General features: G+C 43.2%; 1 protein-coding gene across 5 annotated transcripts in view; it reads right to left on the bottom strand.

Annotated features, from left to right (window-relative positions):
• afap1 (actin filament associated protein 1) overlaps positions 1-26,356 on the bottom strand; it is a 98,853-nt gene extending 72,497 nt beyond the window's left edge. For 2 of the 5 annotated variants that reach the window (XM_004911246.4, XM_002938257.5), the window contains exon 1: positions 26,186-26,354. In XM_004911246.4, coding sequence (XP_004911303.1) covers positions 26,186-26,204 — 19 coding nt within the window. In that variant the 5' untranslated portion in view covers positions 26,205-26,354. Of the gene's footprint in view, positions 1-26,185 lie in introns of all 5 variants that reach the window. The other 3 variants (XM_004911244.4, XM_004911245.4, XM_004911247.4) reach the window with 3 other exon arrangements.
• Between the last annotated feature and the right edge of the window lie 799 nt (positions 26,357-27,155).

The raw sequence follows: 27,155 nt of genomic DNA on the forward strand, positions 1-27,155 counted from the left end.
ACCTGCAGGGCCCCTGGGGCGGGAGCCCCGGTGGGCCCTCCACCCCCCAGTCCGACCCTGGTAGCAGTGGGGGGATAATAGCCTCTGGGAAGGGACTGGGGCTGTGGGATAACAGGTATAGTAGGGAGAGATGGTGCCTATAGTAGCAGTGGGGGGATAATAGCCTCTGGGAAGGGACTGTGGCTGTGGGATAGCAGGTATAGTAGGGAGAGATGGTGCCTATAGTAGCAATGGGGGGATAATAGCCTCTGGGAAGGGACTGTGGCTGTGGGATAGCAGGTATAGTAGGGAGAGATGGTGCCTGTAGAAGCAGTGGGGGGATAATAGCCTCTGGGAAGGGACTGTGGCTGTGGGATAGCAGGTATAGTAGGGAGAGATGGTGCCTATAGCAGCAGTGGGGGGATAATAGCCTCTAAGAAGGGACTGTGGCTGTGGGATAGCAGGTATAGTAGGGAGAGATGGTGTCTATAGTAGCAGTGGGGGGATATTAGCCTCTGGGAAGGGACTGTGGCTGTGGGATAGCAGGTATAGTAGGGATAGATGGTGCCTATAGTAGCAGTGGGGGGATAATAGCCCCTGGGAAGGGACTGTGGCTGTGGGATAGCAGGTATAGTAGGGAGAGATGGTGCCTATAGTAGCAGTAGGGGGAAAATAGCCTCTGGGAAGGGACTGTGGCTGTGGGATAGCAGGTATAGTAGGGAGAGATGGTGCCTATAGTAGCAGAGGGATAATAGCCTCTGGGAAGGGACTGGGGCTGTGGGATAGCAGGTATAGTAGGGAGAGATGGTGCCTATAGTAGCAGAGGCATAATAGCCTCTGGGAAGGGACTGTGGCTGCGGGATAGCAGGTATAGTAGGGAGAGATGGTGCCTATAGTAGCAGTGGGGGGATAATAGCCTCTGGGAAGGGACTGTGGCTGTGGGATAGCAGGTATAGTAGGGAGAGATGGTGCCTATAGTAGCAGTGGGGGGATAATAGCCTCTGGGAAGGGACTGGGGCTGTGGGATAGCAGGAATAGTAGGGAGAGATGGTGCCTATAGTAGCAATGGGGGGATAATAGCCTCTGGGAAGGGACTGTGGCTGTGGGATAGCAGGTATAGTAGGGAGAGATGGTGCCTATAGTAGCAGTGGGATAATAGCCTCTGGGAAGGGACTGGGGCTGTGGGATAGCAGGTATAGTAGGGAGAGATGGTGCCTATAGTAGCAGTGGGGGGATAATAGCCTCTGGGAAGGGACTGTGGCTGTGGGATAGCAGGTATAATAGGGAGAGATGGTGCCTATAGTAGCAGTAGGGGGAAAATAGCCTCTGGGAAGGGACTGTGGCTGTGGGATAGCAGGTATAGTAGGGAGAGATGGTGCCTATAGTAGCAGAGGGATAATAGCCTCTGGGAAGGGACTGGGGCTGTGGGATAGCAGGTATAGTAGGGAGAGATGGTGCCTATAGTAGCAGAGGCATAATAGCCTCTGGGAAGGGACTGTGGCTGCGGGATAGCAGGTATAGTAGGGAGAGATGGTGCCTATAGTAGCAGTGGGGGGATAATAGCCTCTGGGAAGGGACTGTGGCTGTGGGATAGCAGGTATAGTAGGGAGAGATGGTGCCTATAGTAGCAGTGGGGGGATAATAGCCTCTGGGAAGGGACTGGGGCTGTGGGATAGCAGGAATAGTAGGGGAGAGATGGTGCCTATAGTAGCAATGGGGGGATAATAGCCTCTGGGAAGGGACTGTGGCTGTGGGATAGCAGGTATAGTAGGGAGAGATGGTGCCTATAGTAGCAGTGGGATAATAGCCTCTGGGAAGGGACTGGGGCTGTGGGATAGCAGGTATAGTAGGGAGAGATGGTGCCTATAGTAGCAGTGGGGGGATAATAGCCTCTGGGAAGGGACTGTGGCTGTGGGATAGCAGGTATAATAGGGAGAGATGGTGCCTATAGTAGCAGTGGGGGGATAATAGCCTCTGGGAAGGGACTGGGGCTGTGGGATAGCAGGTATAGTAGGGAGAGATGGTGCCTATAGTAGCAGTGGGGATAATAGCCTCTGGGAAGGGACTGGGGCTGTGGGATAGCAGGTATAGTAGGGAGAGATGGTGCCTATAGTAGCAGTGGGGGGATAATAGCCTCTGGGAAGGGACTGTGGCTGTGGGATAGCAGGTATAGTAGGGAAAAATGTTATGAATAAAAATAATTAATATAATCTAAGAAACACAGATACAAGATTTGTGTACCAGCTTGAAGACCCTGCCAAGTCTTTAGCAACATTTTTGTCTGGTGCCAAGACGCTGTTGCTAAAACTGAAATGCTGATGCAATGTGGCCAATTTGGCTGTTTTGTTTATGCAATGAAAAGCTCAAAAGACTTGTAATGTTACAGGGTGGCAGCAAAGCAAGAATCTGTGGGCAAGACAGTTACATCATATCTACAAATATAAAATGCTAAGCTTTCCCACGACAGCTTTCCTTACACGGGAATCATATATTCTGAGACGATATTTAACCAGAATTTAGATCCTAGTAAGTGGCCTATTAAAGAAGCTTATTAATCTCATTTACCCATATCAATAAAATATGTTTATGATTCTTTGACTCTAAGCCACCATTTTGTGATGTGTTGTGTGCCCCCTCATTAATCCCCTGACAGGAAAAAATACAATGTAGCCTCTAAACAGGGAGCATTGTCAAAAGACACACCTTTGTACATTGGCTGATGTAGCTTATGTGTAACCTATGTGTAACCTATGTGTGCCCTATGTGTAACCTATGTGTGCCCTATGTGTAACCTATGTGTGCCCTATGTGTAACCTATGTGTAACCTATGTGTGCCCTATGTGTGCCCTATGTGTAACCCATGTGTACCATATGTGTTCCCTATGTGTGCCAAATGTGTTCCCTATGTGTGCCAAATGTGTGCCCTATGTGTAACCTATGTGTGCCATATGTGTAACCTATGTGTGCCATATGTGTGCCATATGTGTACCATATGTGTAACCTATGTGTTCCCTATGTGTTCCCTATGTGTTCCAAATGTGTGCCAAATGTGTGCCCTATGTGTAACCTATGTGTAACCTATGTGTGCCATATGTGTAACCTATGTGTGCCCTATGTGTGCCATATGTGTGCCATATGTGTAACCTATGTGTGCCATATGTGTGCCATATGTGTACCATATGTGTACCATATGTGTTCCCTATGTGTTCCCTATGTGTTCCCTATGTGTGCCAAATGTGTGCCAAATGTGTGCCAAATGTGTGCCAAATGTGTGCCCTATGTGTAACCTATGTGTAACCTATGTGTAACCTATGTGTGCCATATGTGTAACCTATGTGTGCCCTATGTGTGCCATATGTGTGCCATATGTGTAACCTATGTGTGCCATATGTGTGCCCTATGTGTAACCTATGTGTAACCTATGTGTAACCTATGTGTGCCCTATGTGTGCCCTATGTGTGCCATATGTGTGCCATATGTGTAACCTATGTGTGCTATATGTGTAACCTATGTGTGCCATATGTGTAACTGTGTAACCTATGTGTAACCTATGTGTAACCTATGTGTGCCATATGTGTAACTGATGTGTGCCATATGTGTAACTGTGTAACTTATGTGTAACCTATGTGTAACCTGTGTGTGCCATATGTGTAACCGATGTGTGCCATATGTGTAACCGATGTGTGCCATATGTGTAACCGATGTGTGCCATATGTGTAACCGATGTGTGCCATATGTGTAACTGTGTAACCCAGTGTTTTTCAACCTTTTTTGGGCAAAGGCACACTTGTTTCATGAAAAAAATCACGAGGCACACCACCATTAGAAAATGTTAAAACATTTAACTCTGTGCCCAGCAGCAGTGCCCCCCTAGTACATTGGTGCCCAGCAGCAGTGCCCCCCTAGTACATTGGTGCCCAGCAGCAGTGCCCCCCTAGTACATTGGTGCCAAGAGCAGTGCCCCCCTAGTACATTGGTGCCCAGCAGCAGTGCCCCCCTAGTACATTGGTGCCAAGAGCAGTGCCCCCCTAGTACATTGGTGCCCTGCCTACGGCACACCAGGCAACATCTCGCGGCACACTAGTGTGGTTGAAAAACGCTGGTGTAACCTATGTGTAACCTGTGTGTGCCATATATGTAACCTGTGTGTGCCATATATGTAACCTATGTGTGCCATATGTGTAACTGTGTAACCTGTGTGTGCCATATATGTAACCTATGTGTGCCATATGTGTAACTGTGTAACCTACAGTACTTTGTGCAAGTCAGAGCGGTGGACTATAATATTTACAGTGGTGGTGTTTCATTTGGGGTTTTCTTCACATCTTGGTATAATGCAAGCATTGCAGTGTTTCATTAATGTAATTAAAGATTTTAGTAAATTTCCCTCCTTTTGGAAACCTGAAAGCTGTGCACACTTCAAAGTTTCCTAGTTGGCAGCCCTTCTATGAGTGTGATTTGGGTCTTGGGATAGAGTCTTGGTATAAGTATGTGATTTACGAATTGTAGATGATTGGCCTGTAGCAATGCAGAGGAGATGGAAGCACTAGCAGAAGGGTAAATATTTGCCCCAGTGCAGAGCTTGGGAAGGGAGTCACGGGGTAGTCCTAAGACAGGATGGTTAGCAGCTGTATGTTCCTGGTGAGTGGAGCCGCACGGAGGGCACAAGATGATTTATGATGTTGGAATATCAGGGTTTGTGTGCAGGCTGAGTGTACGGCTGCTCTCTGATTTGCACTGGCCAAATGATCTCAGTTTATAGTTATGAGGATTGCGTTATCCTACTTAAACAATGTATTGGGCAGCCTTTATAGCACAGTAGAATAGCTGTAAGGTTTTTATATATCGTCTTATCCACATTTAACCTTTCAATGCCTTTTACAGTTTGCCCTCTGTTCTGAACTGTAAGGAGAAGCATATATTAAAGGGAAAGTATACCCTAACAAAGTGATAAATACTCTTCTGAAGCTCTGTGTGCAACTTGGTCTCCCGAAGAATGTAAATAGGGTTTATATTCAATGTGCTGGAGCACTGGCTACTAATATCCTGACTGACCTCACCGTGGGTGAAGAATATGCCACGCAGTGCAGGGAGCTATTACAACCTCTACAGAATCAGTCCCGTCTCCCTTTCTGTGCTGCTTGTGCTCTCAGGTAAAATACATAAAAAAGGAAAGAAGAAATTAAACACTTTCTTGTTCACCCACAATAGTCTGTATGAAACCATGAGATGAAGGTTTCATGGTGCAGAATTTCCCCTTTTTAACATGCGCTCAGGGATTGTGTTGTGTTTATTTTTTGCAATAAACAAGAAAATGAAATCACTTTCATTGTCTTACTTCCTGTTACAATATAAACCACTTCCTGGTTCTGATGCTTCACTGTCTGAGTGAGAAAAGTTAGTAATACAGATAGCTAGTCTACAAAAAAGACTTCTGTATAATGATATAATGAGGAAATGAGCTGCTCCCTGCAGCGAAGCCTAATAAACGCTGAAGCTTAGGGAAAGCAGAAGTTTTAATTTCTGAATTTTTCAGAATTCACTGAAAAAAAAAAAAATGTTCTCCTTAAGTCTACATGGTTTTCCCCCACACTCAAAAACATGCAGGCAGGTTAATTAGCTTCTTACTAAACTGTCCATAGTGAATGTGATAGGGACTTTAGATTTTAAGCTCCGCTGGCGCAGGGACTGATGTAAATCATGTACAGGTATGGGATCCCTTATACGGAAAGCCCGTCTCCCATAGACTCCATTTTAATCAAATAATTTAGAATTTTAAAACTGATTTCCTTTTTCTCTGTATTAATAAAACAGTACAGGTATGGGATCCGTTATCTGGAAACCCATTATTCAGAAAGTTCTGAATTACAGAAAGGCCATCTCCCATAGACTCCATTATAAGAAAATAATTATAATTTTTAAAAATGATTCCCCTTTTCTCTGTAATAATAAAACAGTACCTGTACTTGATCCCAACTAAGATATAATTACCCCTTATTGGGGGCAGAACAGCCCTATTGGGCTTATTTAATGGTTAAATGATTCCCTTTTCTCTGTAATAATAAAACAGTACCTGTACTTGATCCCAACTAAGATATAATTACCCCTTATTGGGGGCAGAACAGCCCTATTGGGTTTATTTCATGGTTAAATGATTCCCTTTTCTCTGTAATAATAAAACAGTACCTTGTATTTGATCCCAACTAAGATATAATTAATCCTTATAGGAGGCAAAACAATCCCATTGGGTTTAAGTGATGTTTATATGATTTTTTAGTAGACGTAAGGTATGGAGATCCAAATTACGGAAAGATCCCTTATCTGGAAAGCCCTGGGTCCCGAGCATTCTGGATAACAGGTCCCATACCTGTACCTTGTAATTGATCCCAACTAAGATATAAATAATCCTTATTGGATGCAAAACAATCCTATTGGGTTTAATTAATGTTTTATTGATTTTTTAGTAGACTTAAGGTATGGAGATCCAAATTACGAAAAGATCCCTTATCCGGAATACCCTTGGTCCCGAGCATTCTGGATAATGGGTCCTATACCTGTATTTACCTCTGTAAAACCCCGCAGGAAATGTGTCAGCAAATAATGGGAACTAAAAATGTCTACTGAAAATAAAGTTAAGATCACCCAACAACTCAAAAGACAAAAAAAGCCAGGGGAATAAATGGCTCTTCACTGCCAGGGAGAAGCATTTCTTGGAAACCGCCTCAACGGTTATAAAGCATCAGGGAGCCACAAGCTTTGTGTGATGGAAAATCCAGTGTCCTTACCAAGAGACATAACTGCCAGGCCCAGCTTGGTTTTTATAGCTTTGCAATACAGGAATGAACTCCTTGTCTTCCTTAATAGAACTCCACCCAAAAACAGGTTTTGGACAATGAAGGAAAATGTAATTCTTACCAACTTTCCAATATACGTACATCACACATTTTCCATAGTTTTACAGTTATTTGCAAAAGTTATTGCCTTTGAAAGCAGTATTAGTCTGGCTGTTTTCATCCTCTGCACTTCTGACTCCCGAAACAATGTAGGAAAAGCCAGTTGATTTCCTAGAACTGGTAGAGAATTGACTTCTGCTGCTTTTTTTCCATAGAACAGAATACGAGTAACAAATACTGCTTTCAATTTCGATTATATGAACCTATAATTGGAAAAATGTTTAATGAATGCATAATGGAAAGTTGCTTTGTAAAAAAAACAGTTTTTGGGTGGAGTTTCCCTTTAAAATCCTACTCGGCACAACAGCATTGATGTGTTCTGATCCATTTTGTACGAGGCATTTTATAATTGTGTATTATTAATAACTGTTACCTTTCCTGTGTTCTCTGTGGTGAGAGATTTATCAGCCCAGATTTTGTTCCCCCACATGGAGAATATGATAAATGGAACCAACGGCTGCCATTTTTTTGTGGGATTTATGCCCTGATATCCAGAGCGGCAGTTGGGAAGTCTGAGTCCAATTATCACTGGAAAAGCCTCAATTTGAACAGATGTTTATATTTTGGATGTTGCTGATTTTTTGCCCGCTTTTATAGAGAGAGGAACTGAAACATAACGGCTGCTTCAAGAATGTATAATTCTCTATTCCCCAGCATTTTGTTTAAACAGATCACTGCTTCCTGTGGATTGGTTGCTGTGGTTACCATAAACGGAGCAAGTTTTACATCAATTATTACATAACAGACACAGACTATTAAAAAAATATAAATATATATGTTTACTGCAGGCTGAATTAAAAATATATAACATAAAACACCCATTTTTGTAAAAAATTATAATACTATTGCCACTTAAAGGAGAACTATACCCCAAAACAATGTAGGCCTCTATAAAAATATATTGCATAAACATGTAAAACCCTGCTTCATTTAAATAAACCATTTTCAAAAAAATGTATTTTTTTAGCAGTATGTGCCATTGAGTAATACTAAATAGAAAACTGCCATTTTAAGTACTAAGGGCCGCCCCCTGGGATCATAGGATTCACAGTGCACACAAACAAGCCAAGGCACACATACATGCTAGGCCCCATCAGCCAATGAATGGGCAGAGTTCTGCCTTTTGCTCCCACACTACTTCCTGTTACAGTTAGAGCTGCATTATTTCCTGTCAGCTGATCTCTGAGGGAGCACACAGCCCATCACTAAATGGCGGCTCAAGGGAAAGGATGTAAAAGGGCGATATTTACTGATATATATATTCCAGTTTGGTGACATTCTTTAATAGGCCACTTAACATAATATAAACTGTTGGTTATGTATTCATTCTGGGGGTATAGTCTTCCTTTAAATACTTTAACATGAAACACTGCCATTGTAAATACTGCAGCCCCTCCCTTTGCCTCATGTGTGGCACTGTGTTCAAACAAATCATAGGCACATATATATGCTTGTAGGTTATATCAGCCAATGAATGGAAAGGGGTGTGTCTTTTACGTCCACACTCCTTCCTGTTACAAATAAAGGCTGAACTGTATTTTTTTCCTGTCAGGTGATCATCGAGAGAGAGAGGGCATACAGTATCACAAAATGGTGGCTCAAGGTCAAAATGTAAAAAAATAATAATGTTGCCATTGGATTATCCCCAACATGTTGCTCACCAACCCCTTGGATGTTGCTCCCAGTGGCCTCAAAGTAGGTGCTTGCTTATTTTTGAATTCCTGGCTTGGAGGCAAGTTTTGGTTGCATAAAAACCACGAGTACTGCTAAACAGAGCCTCCTATAGGCTGCCAGTCCACACAGGGTATATCAAATAGCCAATCACAGCCCTTATTTGGTACCCCCATGAACATGTTTCACGCTTGTGTTGCTCCCCACCTCTTTTTACATGTAAGGGCTCTGGCACACGGGGAGATTAGTCGCCCGCGACAAATCTCCCTGTTCGCGGGCAACTAATCTCCCCAAAATGCCATCCCACTGGCGAAAATGTAAGTCGCCGGTGGGATGGCATACGCGGCGGTGCGATTTCCCTGAAATCGCGGAATTTGCCTCTAAGTCTGCTAAAAAGCATTTAAATATTTAATAAAACCAATAGGCTTGTTTTGCCGCCAATAAGGGCTAATTACATGTTAGTTAGGAAAAAGAGAAAAAGGAAATCATTTTTAAAAATTAGAATTATTTGCTTATAATGGAGTCTATGGGAGATGGCCTTTCCGTAATTCCGAACTTTCTGGATAAGGGGTTTCCGGATAAGGGATCCCATACCTGTATAGGGTTGTACAAGCAAAAGCAGAACAATCCCCAATATCTGTGTTACAATTTAGATTTCTTGGTCCTTAGCAAGGTGCAGTTGCTGAAGCAGCTGTGGAAACTGTAACCGGTCATGTAAAACTGTGATAAGCAGCCTATAGCCGTGCATTTATATTGCAACTACACATCCCAGTGTTCTGAAGGGTCCGCCGGCTGAAAAATCAATAACATAGGAGGCGAATTAAAGTGGCCCGCCCTAACTGTATATTTCCTATACGTATAATATAGCAGCAGACCTTGGTTTGAGCCATTTCCATTAACACAAGCAGTTCCCCATGCCTGCCAAGCTTGGGTAGGGTCCCTGACCGTCTCCCCTCACAGGTTTTCTTATCAGCAATGGCGGCTGTTTCCTCCTGTCCTTCAGTGGAAACAATCCACAGGAACATGGCAGGTTTGTGCCCTGAGCTTTCCCTCCCCATAGCCCAATCCCTGGATTTTAAACACTTTTCAGATGTTGTTTTCTCAGACTACAGAATGGAATATTCCTACTCTGCAAGTCATTTATTTTTGTTGTAATACTGGGGGCTGCCGTACAGTACACACACACACTGCCCTCTTTGTCCATCATGTATATTTGAATTCGGAAATCTCGCTCGCAGAGAAATATTTAGAGGTAAATGTGTATTTGTACAGCCCCGAGGTTCCCACCGTGTTAGAATGAATATGGTAGCAATCACCTTATGTTTGGTTATGAGGGTATAATGACAGCTCTCACAGGGCGTGCTACTCGTCTTTTTATCCATCCACACGTATGGGGCGTACATTAGCCCACAGGCAACATGGCTGAGATATGGTTAGGCCACACATGCCTTTGATACATTACAAACAGAAGGGCTGCCCCTGTGATTTCTGGCATGGCTGATACCCCACCCCCATCATGTTCTGATGCAAGGAATTGAAAGACCTGATTTCTGCATATTCCAGCTGCCATCTGTGACTGTCTATCCCAAAGCAGCCCATACACAAAGGGATGTCTATGCAATTCCTGCTGTATAAAAAAAATCCTGCCTGCAGAGAAGAAAATTCTGTTTGAAGCCCTTTCACAAGTGCAGTCCCCAGTGAGGTCAAACCAAGCTCCCTAGATCATATTTTCCTGCTAAGGGAAAAATAACTTAACAGGAGGGCTATGGGATACCATAGAAAATATTACTGTGCAACGACCATCTGCAGGGAAGCAGAACGCAGCTACACCCCTGGTACATACACCGTTTGCATTCACAAGACACACACTAGCAAGAACTAGAAATGTCATAAAAGACACATTTTCCATATGAAATAAAAGGCACTGAGTTTGCCCAAGAGCAGTAACCAATAGCAACCAATAAGATGTTTGCTTTTAAACAGGTGACCAGTAAATGTTTCCTGCTAATTGGTTGCTATAGGTTACTGCTCCAAGATAAACTTAGTGTCTTTTATTATATAACCCTGTAAATTTGCCAAGGTGCAGTGACCAATAGCAACCAATTAGCAGGTAACATTTCCTAGCCGACTGTTCAAAACCAAACATCTTATTGGTTGCTATGGGTTACTGCACCTGGGCAAACATAGTGCCTCTCCTTACATATGGGTTGCTATGGGTTACTGCTCCTGGACAAACTTTCTTTTAATTACATAACCTTGTACATTTGTCCAGGTGCAGTAACCCATAGGAACCAATAAGATTTTTGGTTTTGAACAGGCGGCTAGGAAATGCTACCTGCTGATTGGTTGCTATAGGTTACTGCACCTTAATTTACAGGGCTATGTAATAAAAGACACTACCTTTGTCCAGGTGCAGTCACCTATAGCAACCAATCAGCAGGTAGCATTTCCTAGCCCCCTGTTTAAAACCAAACACCTCATTGGTTGTTATGAGTTCCTGCACCTGGGCAAAAGTAATGCCTTTCATTACATATAGGGGTAAGTTAACCCTTTTTAATGCTGTAGAATGTAGAATGAATGCTGCCCCCTTTCAACCCCTATATCTTACCCTGTCACTGAAGCCTAAGACCTACCTTTACCCTTAGAGGGGTAGCTTCACAGTTTAAGAACCCCCTGCATTGTTCTTTACAGATTTGTTACTCTTGGACATCAGAGAGTCACAAAACTATGGATTAGATATAAAACAAATTTAAACGGTGCATTATGTAATATAAAGGGGGCCCGGTGCTTAGAAGGTAGCCAGATTCTGTTATTTTTAGAACTGGAAAAGTCTGAGCCATGAACAGGGGGTTTTGTTGCTGATGCAACATCCTCCGCTCTGAAGCAAATCCATGTAACTGGGTGAGACACTCGGAGCTGGAGCCTGTAGCAGGGGGAGAGGGATGGCTGCCGGCTGAGATCATCCCCAACCGCTTTCAGTGCTAACCGGAAGCCACACTGCTCCGCACCTTTCCAGGGATACAGGAATCTTTCTTATGTATCTTAAAGGAATACGGTCAGGGGAAAACATGTTTTTTTCTTTTAAAACACACATCAGTTAATAGAGCTTCTCCAGCAGAAACAGAAATCCATTTTTCAAAAACACAGATTTCTTTTTTTTAAATTTTGAAATGTCACATGGGGCTAGCGATAATCTTCATTTCCCAGGGTGCCACAGCCATGTGACCTGTGCTCTGATAAACTTCAGTCACACTTTACTGCTGCGCTGCAAGTTGGAGTGATATCCCCCCCCCCCAGCAGCAGCTGATCAGCAGAACAATGGGAAGGGAGCAAGATAGCAGCTCCCAGTAGGTATCAGAATAGCACTCAATAGTAAGAAATCCAAGTCCGGCTTGGGACTCCTCCAGTTACATGGGAGTAGGAGAAACAATAGGTTAGCTGAAAGCAGTTCTAATGTGTAGCGCTGGCTGAAAGCTCAGACTCAGGCACAATGCACTGAGATGGCGCCTACACACCAATATTACAGCTAAAAAATACATTTGTTGGTTCAAGAATACAATTTTAAATGGTAGAGTGAATTATGTGCTAGGTAAACAGTGTAATTTAGAAATAAAAAGTACCTCATAAAAATCATGACAGAATCTCTTTAAATGATTATACATTTATATGGTCACTTACTACTTACTGTTGCATTAAAAAAAACACACTCTAGTTCTAAAAAGAAGGATGGAGACAAACACAACCCCCAGCTGTTGTTAAACTACAACATACAGATTAGCCCTGCAGCTGTCAGTGGCATGTTGTAGTGCAGTACAACTCCTTGCAGGCTGCTACAGGAGCTCTAGTTGTCTTTCTGGAACAAACACACAACTTTTATCTGTGCAGGGCTAAAGGTCATTATATTTTAATCACTTTAAAACACTTCCATTTGTTGGTGTTACTGTTTCTTTAAGAAACAAATGCCCTTTTGTCTATTGCCTTTAGCTTCTATTAAAGTATTACAAGTACAGCTTGCCGTTCTTGACTTGCCTATGCAGCCATTGTCTACACTGCTTGTTTGCAATTTCCTTATCACCTCCCACAACCCTCCTTTTATGTCTTAATCCCATCACAAGAAGCCACTTGCAGGAAGGGAAGGGGAATGTAGTGTCGCTCTACATGTCTATGAAGATTTTCATTCATCCAGGTCATGGTATATCTAGTATAAATAAATCTAAATCAACTGGACTTGTTGGGTAATCATTGAAGACGTTTCACTACTCACACTCTAGATGCAATTTGCTGGGCAAGGTAGGGTGACCAGATCACATGAGAATTCAGGGACACATCTAGAAAATCCAGTTAGCAGGGCTGAACTGATTGCAGTTTATTTCAAATGCAATCAGTGCTGCCCTACAACATGTATTTATAAGATGTGCCCATGAATTTTCAAGTGATCCGGTCACCCTAGGGCAAGGCTATCAATGGCACTCTCCATTTCAACTCCTGGGATGTGTTTAGATAGCCTTTACTGAGAGATACCATAAAATATTTCCCCTGTACCAAGCACAATTCAGAGGGTTTACTTGCCCTTTATGACAAATATAATCACAATTTCACTCTTGGCATTCTTGGCCCCAGCTTATAACCAATAAATGATGCCCTCCTGCAGCCATGAACCAACATACCCACCATAACCCGGCCCTAAATACAGTTACAGAGTACAAATTACTGGAAAGCAGCTGCATGTACTTTTGTTTTTCTTACAGCATCACTTTGTTTTCTGGGTAACTAATGGCTCCCGGCAACTCGATACTGGGCGGGTAAGTGCCAGAATACAGCACTCTTTTGTTTTTCTTGCTTGTTCGGGGTCACTGAGTGGCGCAGGGTCTGTCTATAAGGGGAGGAAAAACTATATGGCACTTTCTTGGGCCGCTGTGCTTGCATTGGCCACGTGCAGGCTGTCTGAACTCACGTGAAAATCCCTTTCAGTTCCAGAGAGACAAATAAGTTACTGTGTATTCTCCTATAGACAACAGGCACCAGCGGGCAGACATTAGAAAGAATGTGAGTTGCTGTGGGTGCAGATTTGTCATGGTTTTTAGTTCGCAGTTCTATACACCACAGAGGATTAGAGGCAACTTTCAAACATTATTTAAGACAAAATGTAAATCAGATGTTGGCATAGATTTATGGGATCTCACTATAGCATGATTCTAACACAACAGGAGGACTATGGGAGATAAGTCAAATGATAGGTGATCAGCCTCTGTGCCTTTGCAAGACTCCAGTGATGGAACTACCAGGGTATTGCACCCAGGCCTGCTGAAGGCTGTGCACATTCAAATCTAGTGCAAAAACTGCATCTAAAGGGGTGGCGGGGGCCCGGTTGTATGTTCTGCCCCTTGCCCTTCAATGATACTGACATTACTGCTTGACCCTAAGCATCTACCCTCAAGAAGGATATGCCATTTGCCCTTGTAAAGTAACTGGAAAATGTATATAGTGGGGGCACAGGTCACACAGCTCACCCCTGCTTAGAAAATAAAGTTGAGAGCAGAGAAGATACATCTTTCTTTCACTAACTCTTCTACCGACTGAAATTAACAGCAGGTGGCGCTATTCATTACATTAGCAGTGCAAAAACTGATAATATTGTGAAAAGCAGAAACTGCAAATGTGGACAGAAAAGAGCTCTGAGCAATTTTCCATGAATTTATTTTGAGGGTTTACATTTGCTTTAATATGCAAAACAGGGTTGGATTGGGTTTAAGGCGGGATATAAATAAAGGATAATAATTATTGCGCATATCCTGAAGCCAACAGAACAGAAATAGTAGTAATAACTAAATGGTTTCTGTAGCCCTGCAATTACCAAAGTCACAGCCTTTTATAGAACAAGGAATCTGCACCCCTAAGCATAACTTCTGTAACACTCCTTACTTTCATGTGGGCAGGTAATTGAATCCTAAAGGGGAAGCGGTTCTCAGCACAGTGTCTGGATAACAGGAGTGCGCATAAAGGAAGTGATGCCTACACAAAATCCTTTCACGTGATTGGTTGGTATATGTTACTAGACTCTGCTGAAATAGGGGACATTAGCATTTTATTTTTTGTACCAAGCCCAGTAATTCATAACAAGTCAAATATTTGCTGTACAGGTATGGGACTTGTTTTCCGGAATGCTCGGGACCCGGGGTTTTCCGGATAAGGGATCTTTCTGTAATTTGGATCTGCACACCTTAAGGGCTGTGGCACATGCTGAGATTAGTCGCCCGCGACAAATCTCCCTTGTCGCGAGCAACTACTGTCCCCAATGTAAATTGCTGGTGGGATGGCATACGCAGCGCTGGCGATTTGCCAAAATCGCCAAAGTTGTCTCTAGAGGCAACTTCCGTGATCGCGGTACCACGTATGCCATCCCACTGGCGAAAATGTCTCATGAAAACCATTTAAACATTAAATAACCCAATAGGATTGTTTTGCCAACAATAAGGATTAATTCTATCTTATTTGGGATCAAGTACAAGGTACTGTTTTATTATTACAGAGAAAAGGGAATCATTTAACCATTAAATAAACCCAATAGGACTGTTCTGCCCCAATAAGGGGGTAATTATATCTTAGTTGGGATCAAGTACAGGTACTGTTTTATTATTACAGAGAAAAGGGAATCAGTTAACCATTAAATAAACCCAATAGGGCTGTTCTGCCCCCAATAAGGGGTAATTATACCTTAGTTGGGATCAAGTACAGGTACTGTTTTATTATTGCAGAGAAAAGGGAATCATTAAATAAACCCAATAGGGCTGTTCTGCCCCCAATAGGGGTTATTATATCTTAGTTGGGATCCAGTACAAGTTACTGTTTTATTATTACAGAGAAAATGGGAAATTATTTTCAAAAATTAGAATTATTTGCTTATAATGGAGTCTATGGGAGAGGGGCTTTCCATAATTCGGAACTTTCTGGATAACGGGTTTCCAGATAATGGATCCCGTACCTGTACAACCTATACAAGTGCTTGTGGCTGCTATTGGTTACTGGTGCAGACTTTTTAGCCCTAGATACCTTTGCCCTTTATATTAAATATATATTAAATAAAGGAAATATGAATAAAAGGTATTTTTGGACCACAAAGCTATGAGCTTGAAGTCCTATTCTGGGGAAATGTAGCAAGCCAATGCTTCTTTCAGCAGTGCCTGATTCACTGTCCTTTTAAATAAACTGAATACTTTTATTGTGAAAGTCCAAATCCCACAGCCCATGTTCCATATGCCGATAAATCACTCGGCGTAGGGAGGACTGAGAGCGCTAAATGCAATCCTATCAAACACAGTCATCAGTTTTATAGACCTGAAAGTAAATGAAAGACTCCCACTCCAGCGCTGCGGCACGGAGCATCATCTCTTGGGTGAAGCCTGTAATATTCATGTCAAAACTCACTCACACTCTCTGTATCATGAACATACAGGAGAAATATCATTAGTATGTGAGTATTTCCGCTGCACCTTATAATTTACAACATCCAAGATTCTCTCCTAAGCATTTAGCAAATCAGTATAATATTTATATAGGGACACTATACCATCAGCTTATTCCCCTTTAAAGGAACAGTACAATGAAAATGTTTTGAAGTTATTAAAATATATGGGGCCAGATCAGGCCTGGAATGAAATTCAAAATAAACCCTGGAGAAGATCTGCTCATTTGGCGACCTTTCCCAATGAGTAGATCGCAACGTGCATGGCCACTTTTATCTCCTAATTCAATTCTAGATTTACCTATAGAACCAGATACAATTCAATGAGGAAAAAAAACTTCTTACTGTCTTTCTCCATGGAATTGACTCTGGCCTAATGTACTATAGCCCCGCACTTGTAAATGTTGTATGTATTGTGTGTTTGCCTCAGAAAGACTACTATAGTTTATAGAAATAAGCTGCTGTATAGACACGGGGGCAGCCATTCAAGCTGGAAAAAGGAGAAAAGTACAAGGTGACATAGTACATAACAGATAAGCTCTGTAGAATACAGTGGTGTTTTACAGAGCTTATCAGCAGTGGAAAAAAACATGCGGCACTTTGTTTTTGTGAAGTCTTCCAAAGCAGTAGCAAAGATTTATTGTGGGCAACTAATCTCCCCATATGCCAGTACCCTTAGCTCTATTTCAGTTTAAGTGACTGCCCCCATGGCTACACAGCAGCTTTGTTTATATAAACTATAGTTTATATACACAAACACACAACTTTTACCAGTGCAGGGTAACAGTACATTATATTTTAATTACTTTGATTGCAAAGTGCAAATTTTGAGCACACAATGCTGTGTTTTTCACAGTCCAGCTGGCATCATTTCCGGCATTTGCCAGGAGAGTGACGTGTGTGGCCAATCTTTAGACGCAAGTTTATTTCTCCTACTGGCGCGGCGTGCCGAGGGAAATCTGGAGTTCCAGCCACCTCCGGATCAGGCGCTAGCTCCAGGGTTCCTCTGCATTAATAGATGGAGCAGCACTCAATCCAGAAGCAGAAGGAAGTGCAGGGAGTGCATTTTGATGCAACTACCTTACAATGAATGGGGTTTTACACACAATGACTGTGGGAATATTTTCGCTTGCAGTTGTAAATGACTCCTACATCCTAAATGCTTTTGGTTCCACAATTCTGAGCAACAAAAGTAGACAAAAACAATCGGCAGGAATCGTTTTTAACCCAAACCATATATACTGACCTCATGTTAAACAATGCTACACTGTATATTTCCTTTTTCAGTGTTATTTGTAAAACACCAATCACTGACATTTCCTGCAAGACAACACAGCTTCCATTTAGCATGCTTATCTCTCCTTTAAATCAATGCCTTTCCATGCTACAGTGGTTTAAACAAGCAATACCCAAGCAGTTACTTGACTACCAAAAAATACACTTCTATACCCCAGAGAAGAGAGTCTTAGCTGAGTTTCCGTATACACTCCTCAACATTTCATATAGTTTTCCAGCATAAGGAAATGCATCCAATGTCAATCTTTGGTTGGTTTGTCTGAAGGATAATGCCAATGGCCAGTGGCTCTAAGGGCTCTGGCACACGAGGAGATTTGTCACCTGCGTTTTTTCCCCCTGGCGCTTTGGCAACAAGTCGCCACGACAATACCCACGAAGAGATTTCATGCCAGTTGAGCTCCAGGCGATCTGCTACCCATGGTACACTCAATAGTTAACCCCCCCTCATGTTTACTCAAGTCACTCAGAAAAGGGTCTGTGTGCGATTTGAAACAGCAGGCGATTTAAAGTAGCCTCGTATGTTTTGACGCTGGCGATTTCCATTGATTTAGCATTGGCGTCTTGTCGCTCGTCTTGTCGCCAAATCACTCTTTTAAAAATCGCCGGCGACAAATCTCCTCGTGTGCCGAAAAAGACTCGCGAGGCTTTTTCGGCGATTTCCCAAAATCGCCCCGCCGCGTCTGCCATCCCGCCGGCGACTTACATGTTCGCCGGTGGGATGGCAGGGGGAAGGCAACTCGGGGAGATTAGTCGCCCGCGAGCAGGGAGTTTTGCCGCGGGCGACTAATCTCCCCGTGTACCAGAGCCCTAAAGGGGCTTTTGGGCAGAAACAGTGCATTCAAAATGCCTTGATTAGGGTGAAGACACATGGAGCTACTGTTGTGGCTACTAAAAAAGACAATGCTAATCATTTACTGATAACTGTCTCTACGTGTGTTTTAGCAGAGGCAATTCTCAGTGTTGTCTATGGCAGGGTATTTTCTGGAGTATAGTAGCCTTGAAAAAGTAGCTGCTACAAGTAGCCCAGTGTGTCTTCACCCTTACCAGTCACAGATTTCCATTAAAGCAATGTGCCTACAGCCAATGCTGGCAATTTCAGTGGAGCCCACCTGTCCCTACCTCCCTCTGCAATAGGCACAGCCTTTGTTTGCAATACCCATGATATAATTGAGCCCACTATCGGGCACAGGCAAGGAGGCTGGGTGGGTGCATAGGTGGCCATATATACAACTAGAGCCAAACACACAAGTGATAGTTGTACAATTGATAAATAAAACTGCACAAATTGTCACTTTTGTTTTCAAATTCCTCCATCATGTTTCTCTGTAAATCTACAATCTGATACATTAGTTGGTGGATTTCCCAGCAGCAGTGGCAGCTTTAGCCCCCCACTGAGAGCATGCTCCTTGTAACAAATTGTAACGGCTTAAAGAAACATGGGTAACTAATCTATCACTTTGTAACAGTTTAGAAACTGTTACTGGGAAACATGACTTTTCTTGAACTTATTGAATGCACAAAAGCTGTACAGATCTGGTCAACAAAATGATTAAATCAGCATGCTGTTCGTTAAAAGAACGCTGCCATTTTGCACGGGGTCAGCGACATTCTCGTGATCCAATCTCCCCCCACCCCTCTGTTAGTGAACTCACCAAGAATAACTGTGCTGTGGGAACCATGGGATGGAATTGCCGCATGTACTGGGAAACACAACCAATTAGTAAAAAATAGTAAATCTGCTTCAAGTACAGGTTATAGGAGCCGTCGGAGTGAGGCCCTTTGCATCAATTAGCTGATGCAGTCCCCGATCCAATGGAAAAATCAAACCTCCTGATCAACACCTGGCCAATTTTTTACCAGGTATTGGTCAGAGAGAACCGTCAGGGGCCCCCAGACACAGATAAGCTGCCTAATCAGTCTAAAGGACTCTAGTCGTCAGCTTAAATCTGCCCCTGTATGGTCACCTTTAATTAAACAGCTATTACTGTCACCTAAGCAACCAAAATCATTATTTAGTTCTGGTCATTCTACAAGTTAGAAAATAAAAGCCAAGATCTGATTGGTCATTGTGATTAAGAGCACTGGTGCACACAGGTACATGCGTTATTAAATCAGCCCTGTATTATATACAACCCATTAGAGATATGGCACATTAAGGGTCACTATTTGAGGGGTACAGGGGCATAGCTGTCAGCTTGCACGGGAGTCACCCTATTTACGTGCTCCCCCATCTCCTAATGCTGATTTGCTCACTCAGTGACAACACTGTGCATTGTGTGCATGTGTGGCGATCTCATAGGGGACATTACATTTGTGTTATCTACCAGGTCATTGGTCATAAAGGGTGACAGCTCTGCAAGGGGTATCGCAATGAGGAGTCCCATGGCAGAGAGGGTCTTCCGAAATAGAAAGGTACAATTTGTGGGTTGTGGAAGAGGTAGGGCTTGTTTAGGTAGGAGGAGTTTTGGTGGCAAAAGTTTTGGTATGATAGGGGCAAGGAGAGGTGGGGGATCAGGAGGTGTACCATGCATGTGAGTGGCATTTTCTTTTAATTGGCAGGGTACAGCACCCAGCAGGCACTGGGGACTGGTGGGATAATAAATGGGGCCCACTGGGGGTGGGGCCCCCGAAAGCTTAGTACAATGGAGCCCCATAATTACTGACAACAGCCCTCAGCACAGAGATTAATGCTCAGACCATTTGCCCTCCATGTTTCTCCCAACTTATTACTCCAAAAGCCTGAATATGCCCCTGTGTGAAAGTTACAATCATTTGCCTTTACAGGCACACCCAGGAGTGGAAATGTGTTGTAATTTATGCCATTCTAACCCCTAACTAGGGGGATGGGGGTCTAGCGTTTCAGCATTGCCTTCTCCAAGTACATCACATATCAGCTGTTTTTTAACTACAACTCCCAGAATTCCCCGACAGCAGAAATGAGTCCCATGTGACGGAGACTCTCCGGTTGAGTCAGGCACTGCTGGCTTTATTTGGACTCCACATGGCTTATTGGGCTCTAATAGAGCCAAAGGGCACATGACATGAGCCGCTGATGTGAGCCTGAGTGACAGGAGAAAAGAAAGTTCAGCTCAGTGATAAAGAGAGGGGTCTGCAAACAGAGCATCCCAATCCCTTTGTTGTGCCCCATTCATCTTGCAATGTTAATCTGCTGTTGTTATTGCTCCTTTTTGTTCTTGCTCAGTGTCAGAAAGCCCCAGACACATTCCGTGTCAAAGACTTGTGACTGCAAATAGACTAATATGTAAAGCCCTAACAACAGAAATCAGCTCCACACAGCCCCCAATTAAAGTGTAAATACACTTCACTGATAAGTAAAGGTCATCTTTCATTGCATGCATCTTGCAGGCAAGTACATAGTCCAGATATAATTGTACAGTCTATTGGCCACAATGGACAGAGCAATGCTTATTACATGCACAGAACACTGCATATGGGAGCCGCCATATTGCTTATCCTGAGCCAAATATATTCATTATTAGAGAGCTTATGCACTCAGCCCATTTGGTTTTCAGACTAGAGCAAGGTATGTGAGATTGGGCTGGAACTTTTCTTTTTCCAGGAGACCAAGAACTATTCAAGAAATGTGCTAAAATATGTTTTCTTTCTCCATAGACCGAAGGAGGAAATGTCATGTTGTTCCAATAACTTGATATTAAAATCGGATGCCTATTTGGATAAAGATGTTTATCGCGGCTGGCAGACAGCAGCAATAACATTGCCTATTGTTCCAGCCCCCTCGCTGATATGCCTGCCGGGCAGGTGGGTTCTCTCGGGGGGCTGCGGCCTTGTAGCTCCTTTGTTTGTGTTCAGGGCAAATCAATCTCCCCTGTATCTTCAAGATTTAGAACCCACTTCTGCGAGGAGTTCACTGTACGGACTCCTGTCGAGACTGTTCCAAACTCCCACTCTATATCCTTATGCACACAAGCCGGCAGGCCCAGGCGTACTCTAAAGGGACACTATACAGGCCAATGATACATTCTAAAAACACTAAGGGCTTTGTATGGCTGGTAAAAAAGAAAAATCATACTAAAGATTATTCTTTTTTTTTTTTTTTTAAAAAAAAGCAAGAATTCCATTTTTCAAGACAACTTGGTCACCGGAGGAGTAGATATTCAGTTTAACCTCAGTGGTGTAGGCAGCATGGCAGCTTCCACACATACTAACAAACAAAAATATAAAAATTAATTCTTTATGGAAAATAAATGATACCCATAAGTAAAATAGCAGGTAAATAAGTAATGCCTATATCTAGAGGTATATTTTCTATATCATGATGCACATGGCATGATGTAATATATGCACATATACCAACTGAGTGTATATAACAGCCTTCCTTAAAGAAACCAGTGTTGTTATTATATTGCAGTAACAATGGAGGGGGGGGGTTTAAAGACTCCAACCCAGAACATCAAGTCATACTGAAATGGCCCATATATAATCCACAGTAATAGTGTTGCATACGCACTGGTATAAGTCACATGCAGGACACTGGCCTAAACTATTTTAATCCCCGTTAAGCCCCTTTAGCCAGTATCACACTGACAACAGAATGTGAGTAATGACCCCCTTAGGAGAAAGGCACTCCAGAGCCAGGTGAGAATCTCACTTGCGAAATGCTGCAATTATCCAATCTGCAAGTATAGAGCCTGGAGCTTAAATCACTTAAATCTTCCTTGTGGTCCAAATCACACTAGCCAATAAAGCAGTACAGGTATGGGATCCATTTTCCAAAAACCAATTATCCAGAAAGCTCCGAATTATGGCAAGGCCATCTACCACAGACTCCATTTTAAAAAATATTCAATTTTTATTTATAATAATGGAACAATACCTTGTACTCAATATAATTCATCCTTATTGGTGGCAAAACAATCCTATTGGGTTTACTTTATATTTCAATTATTTTCAACAGACTTAAGGTATGGAAACCCAAATTACATGAAGACCCCTTATCCACAAAACACCTGGTCCCGTACATTCTGGATAATAGGCCCCATACCTGTATAAGGAAAATTCAGTGTACCCATTTCCCTACCAATTAAACATGGCATTAGATCTGTAATGCTGTTGTGGTGTCCGGGATGCTGAGAGTGGTAGTTCAAGTAGAGCTAGAGGGTAGCAGGCACACGTTCCTAGCCTATAGTATACCACGTCCAGTCAGAAACAGAACAGCTAATCATTCATCACAAAGCATGCAAGGCCTTATGGGAATTGGGACTTTAGGATGGACGAGATCTGATGAAATCTGAGATATCAGTAGTATCTGTAGTCAGGACAGGCAGGGCAGAGAACAGAAAAATACAGACAGACACTGCTATTAACAGAACTGAACAGACACTGACAAATTCATATTAGAAAGATGCTTGGGATTACATTTTCGTTCAATAGGGGACCAACCCCTCTTCCACCCAAAACAGAACAAAGATCCTTTCAGTCCTACAGTCACTACAAGGGTTAATCATTTGTCCCTGGCCCCTGCTGAACAGCATTGGCCTTTATTGTGGCGAGACCCACTCAGAGCTCAAGGAGACCTCTAGGGATACCATATGTTTGCACGAATCCTGCTAAAAATTAATAATGACCCCCTCCAATTAGCCCCCTTGATGCCTATCATGAATGGCTTATTCTCTGCTCATCTACAACCATATCTGCCTAATATTTTCAGCTGAAAAATTCATCTGAGTCAGTTATAATAAGATTTGTGTCTCTAGGAGCGGGATAATATTACAGACTGTAAGCACTTGCCAGCAACGCTCCATCTCCCATCTGTATCAATCTCATCATTACAAAGTAACTGTAAAAGCTGAGGCTGAAAAAAGACACACCCAATAGGATCAAGCTTTTGTACTAGGTATAAAACTGGGGCTAAATATGGGATAACAGGCTAAAGCCGCACAGGGGAAACTTTCTTACAGCATGCAATGAGCACAATAAGTAGGTATGTGACTAGGCAGCCATGACGCCTGCCCATTAGCCCAGCTGACTGGACAGTCTCTGCAGCACCAACCAATCACTGAAGACCTACAGATGCATCTGAATGGCTTATTTGCTATTAATGAATGATATAAGCCCCTCTGAAACTGCCAACATGCAGAAAATCAGCTTGGACAGTAGTGACAGTATTGGCCAGTCAGGTCAGCTGCATCCCCAGATACAGGTATGGGACAGAATCCTCGGGACCTGAGGTTTTCCAGATAAGGGATCTTTCTGTAATTTCGATCTCCATAACTCAAGTCTGCTAAAAATCATTTAAATATTGAATAAACCCAATAGGCTTGTTTTGCCTCCAATACAGATTAATTATATCTTAGTTGGGATCAATTACAAGGTACTTTTTTATTATTACAGAGAAAAGGGAATCATTTAACCATTAAATAAACCCAATAGGGCTGTTCTGCCCCCAATAAGGGGTAATTATATCTTAGTTGGGATCAAGTACAGGTACTGTTTTATTATTACAGAGAAAAGGGAATCATTTAACCATTAAATAAACCCAATAGGGCTGTTCTGCCCCCAATAAGGGGTAATTATATCTTAGTTGGGATCAATTACAAGGTACTGTTTTATTATTACAGAGAAAAAGGAAATCATTTTTAAAAATTAGAATTATTTGCTTATAATGGAGTCTATGGGAGATGGCCTTTCCATAATTTGGAACTTTCTGGATAACAGGTTTCCGGATAAGGGATCCCATACCTGTACTGCCATTCCCATGTCTCAACTGCAACTGCTTTCTCCACAACAGCACGAGCAGTTGCAGAAAGGCTCACAACTTACAATATCTCTGTCTCAGCATGAGCATAATCCATAGGGAAAGGGTGGTGGGCTCTCAATGGCAGATGGAATGTCAATGTAATCGTTATCATTTATTCATAAACTGGCAGACATGAGCTTTAAGACTAGGTGGGGAGGGGGGATGCAAACACTATTACAGGGTTTAGTATTAGTAACAGCAATTTCCTAAATGCATGAACCTGAGTGGGACTAAAAGACCCAGTATCCAGTAAACCAACAGCTAAAGGTTTCATCTTGCCCTACTTCAACTCGTTCTTGCCCCTGGGGTTAAACCTTTGCCAAACCCTTATTACGAGAGGACGGGCAAATAAAATCCCATGCAATGCAATGATATGTAACCTCACCAGGCATGAACACTACATGGCACCAAGAAAATAAATTGTAAAAGCAGATAATACTCTGAATACACTCATTTGCTGTCAGCAGGGAAGGGAACTAAGCATGACGTTATGGGGTTAAAATGGTATGTGCTATCACATGAAGATTAATCTGAGGCTGTGGATACAAAGAAACAGATCAGTCCACAAAGAGCACTTCATTATTTTGCAATAGGATTCCCCGCACCCTAGAGTACGGAGAGAGAGACTAATCAAATCCCAGGCACATAACAGCCAGTAATGACATTACACTCCCAGCACAATAACCAGCTACAGGGCGGCCCATCCAGTTTGGGTTTGAAATGAGAACAAATCCCCCAAGGAAGAAACCAAAACATGTCTCTCTAAATGGACTCTCCTCCTACCAATCAGAGCTCACGCCTGCAGCCGGATCTGTGTCTGTCGGAAGCAGCAGGGAGAGAGCGCAAACCCATATCCATAAAAAAAGGGGCATTCTGCCCACCCTAAAGCCACATCAAGTGGATGGGAAGAGGCAGCAAGGGTTTGCTCATAGTGCTGCTAACAGGCAGGCTTAGTCCTTATTCAAGTCAGGCAGTGTGTGCCTCTCCCTGCAGGGCATTGACTGATTAGCTATAAATGTCAAAATTGTATATGTATCTATGTGTATATGTGTGTATATATAATCATGGAACTACTATATATGCAAGTATTGGGCTTTCTATTTATTTACCAGCATAACTACACTGGCAGGGGTTTCATGCCTACTCCCAGCAGCGGGTATAGCATGAGTTGGGGGGCATGTTACAAGCCCCTTGGTGCTTAGCCAGGCAAAACAAAGGGGTCTAATAACTCCCACATTAGTACAGTACATTTATGGATAGAGCACACAGGTGCAAAGAACAATATTTGCAGTGGAGGGTGCAGTCACTTTGCCACATGGTGATGCCACCCCATCTGCAATGTCACTATATAGGGGAAATACCTATATAAAAGCCAATATAATGTGCATGGACTTTAAGCAGTTTGACAGTAAATGACAACTCCCACTTGGAGCAGGATTGTACATCTTGTCCTTAGATGTCCAACACCAGCCTCTTGGTAAGTGCAACCTGCAGCCCTCCAGCTGTCACTAAACTACAACTCACAGTGACAGCTACAAAGAGTTGCAATTGAACAAAAGCTGGGGAGGTGACAGTTTGACATCCCCTAGCTGCCAGTGCCTTGTCACAACTAGGGTCACAATGCCTATTGCTAGGTGGGTTGTCCATATGCCCACAAGAATAACTGTCAGTAATTGAAAGGAAAGGACACTCTCACACTGCCAATGATACTGGCAATAATGCTTTAAAAAGGGGGCACTTATGCCAAGTGCTGTGGGTAGAGCTGTGCTTAATACTCTAGGGCCCACAATGTAGCCCCTGTATCTGCCTTACTGAGCCCTACCAACTGGCCATTGGCTTCCCTGCACACATTCTAATAGGGGAGCCCACAGGAAGGAGAACAGCCACAATAACAGTATAGCCCTACAGGGGATCATATAGCATTAGCACAGCGGAGCCAGCAGCACAGCTGGGAATCCTAAGGCTCAGCTACATGGCAAATCCCACTCACCCCCACCCCTTCCCCAAAAAGAGCAGAGAAGAAGCAGAAGCCCCCAGGACCCTTACCTTTGCAGTACTTCTGCATGGCTGCCCCAAAGAATCCAGATCTGCTCCGGGAGGTGAATGAGAAGCCGGTGAGTGTGCAGTACAGGCAGCAGTACAGGCAGCAGCGGGAGGAGGAGGAATGAGCTGGGGGCTCAGCAGCTGCACACACAACCCCTGCCCAGCTAAGCGTCACCGCGCTGACTGACAGCAACAGCGGCCAATGCACAAGCGGGACAAATGAGAAGGGGCGGGACTGAGTAGGGGAGTGTGTAATGTGCTGAGGAACAAAGGAGGCTGCTGATCTGTGGGCTGCTGGGCTGTGGGGCTGCTGCTCCTGCTGCTTGGGTCTCAGTCCTGCCGGGCTGGGGAGCCACACAAAGGCTTTCTGGTTCCTCTGTATGACCCTGCCATCTCACCCTCCTGTCATAACCTTTAACTCCCATGATGCATTGCTAGCCCTATGTGTTACCACAGGCACCAAGGCAAAATAATACCCCCTTTCAAATTCTAGTATCCCCATTCTGCTAATTCCTTTGAGCAGGCTGTGCTCCTGTTGTAACACTATATAGCATGAGCATTATATTAGAAAATGGAGGACACCTGACACTGCAGAACTTTGCTGCAATTGGTATTTATTAGTGTGTTACACTACGTTTCGGCCAAAGGCGCCCTTTCTCAAGAGCTTTGCCTGAAACGTAGCATAAAAAAAAGGTCCAATATAACACCCCCAGCTCTGTATGTATTTCACCTTGTAGGAATGGCAGTGCCTTGTGCTATACAGCTACCAACTCCTAAAATCAGCAATAGTACCCAAAATCTGCAAAGGGCAGGAGGCACATAAAGGGCACTAAAGGTGGCCATACATAGGCCGATTTTAGCTGCTGATAGTGGTCCTTTAGATCAGGGGTGGGCAAACTTTTAGGCTCAGGGGCCACATTGACTTTTAAAATTTGACAGATGGGCCGGGCCAGCGCCGTCTCCGTTCGTCAGT

Source organism: Xenopus tropicalis, chromosome 1, assembly GCF_000004195.4.
Source record: "Xenopus tropicalis strain Nigerian chromosome 1, UCB_Xtro_10.0, whole genome shotgun sequence".
Taxonomy (NCBI): Eukaryota; Metazoa; Chordata; class Amphibia; order Anura; family Pipidae; genus Xenopus; species Xenopus tropicalis.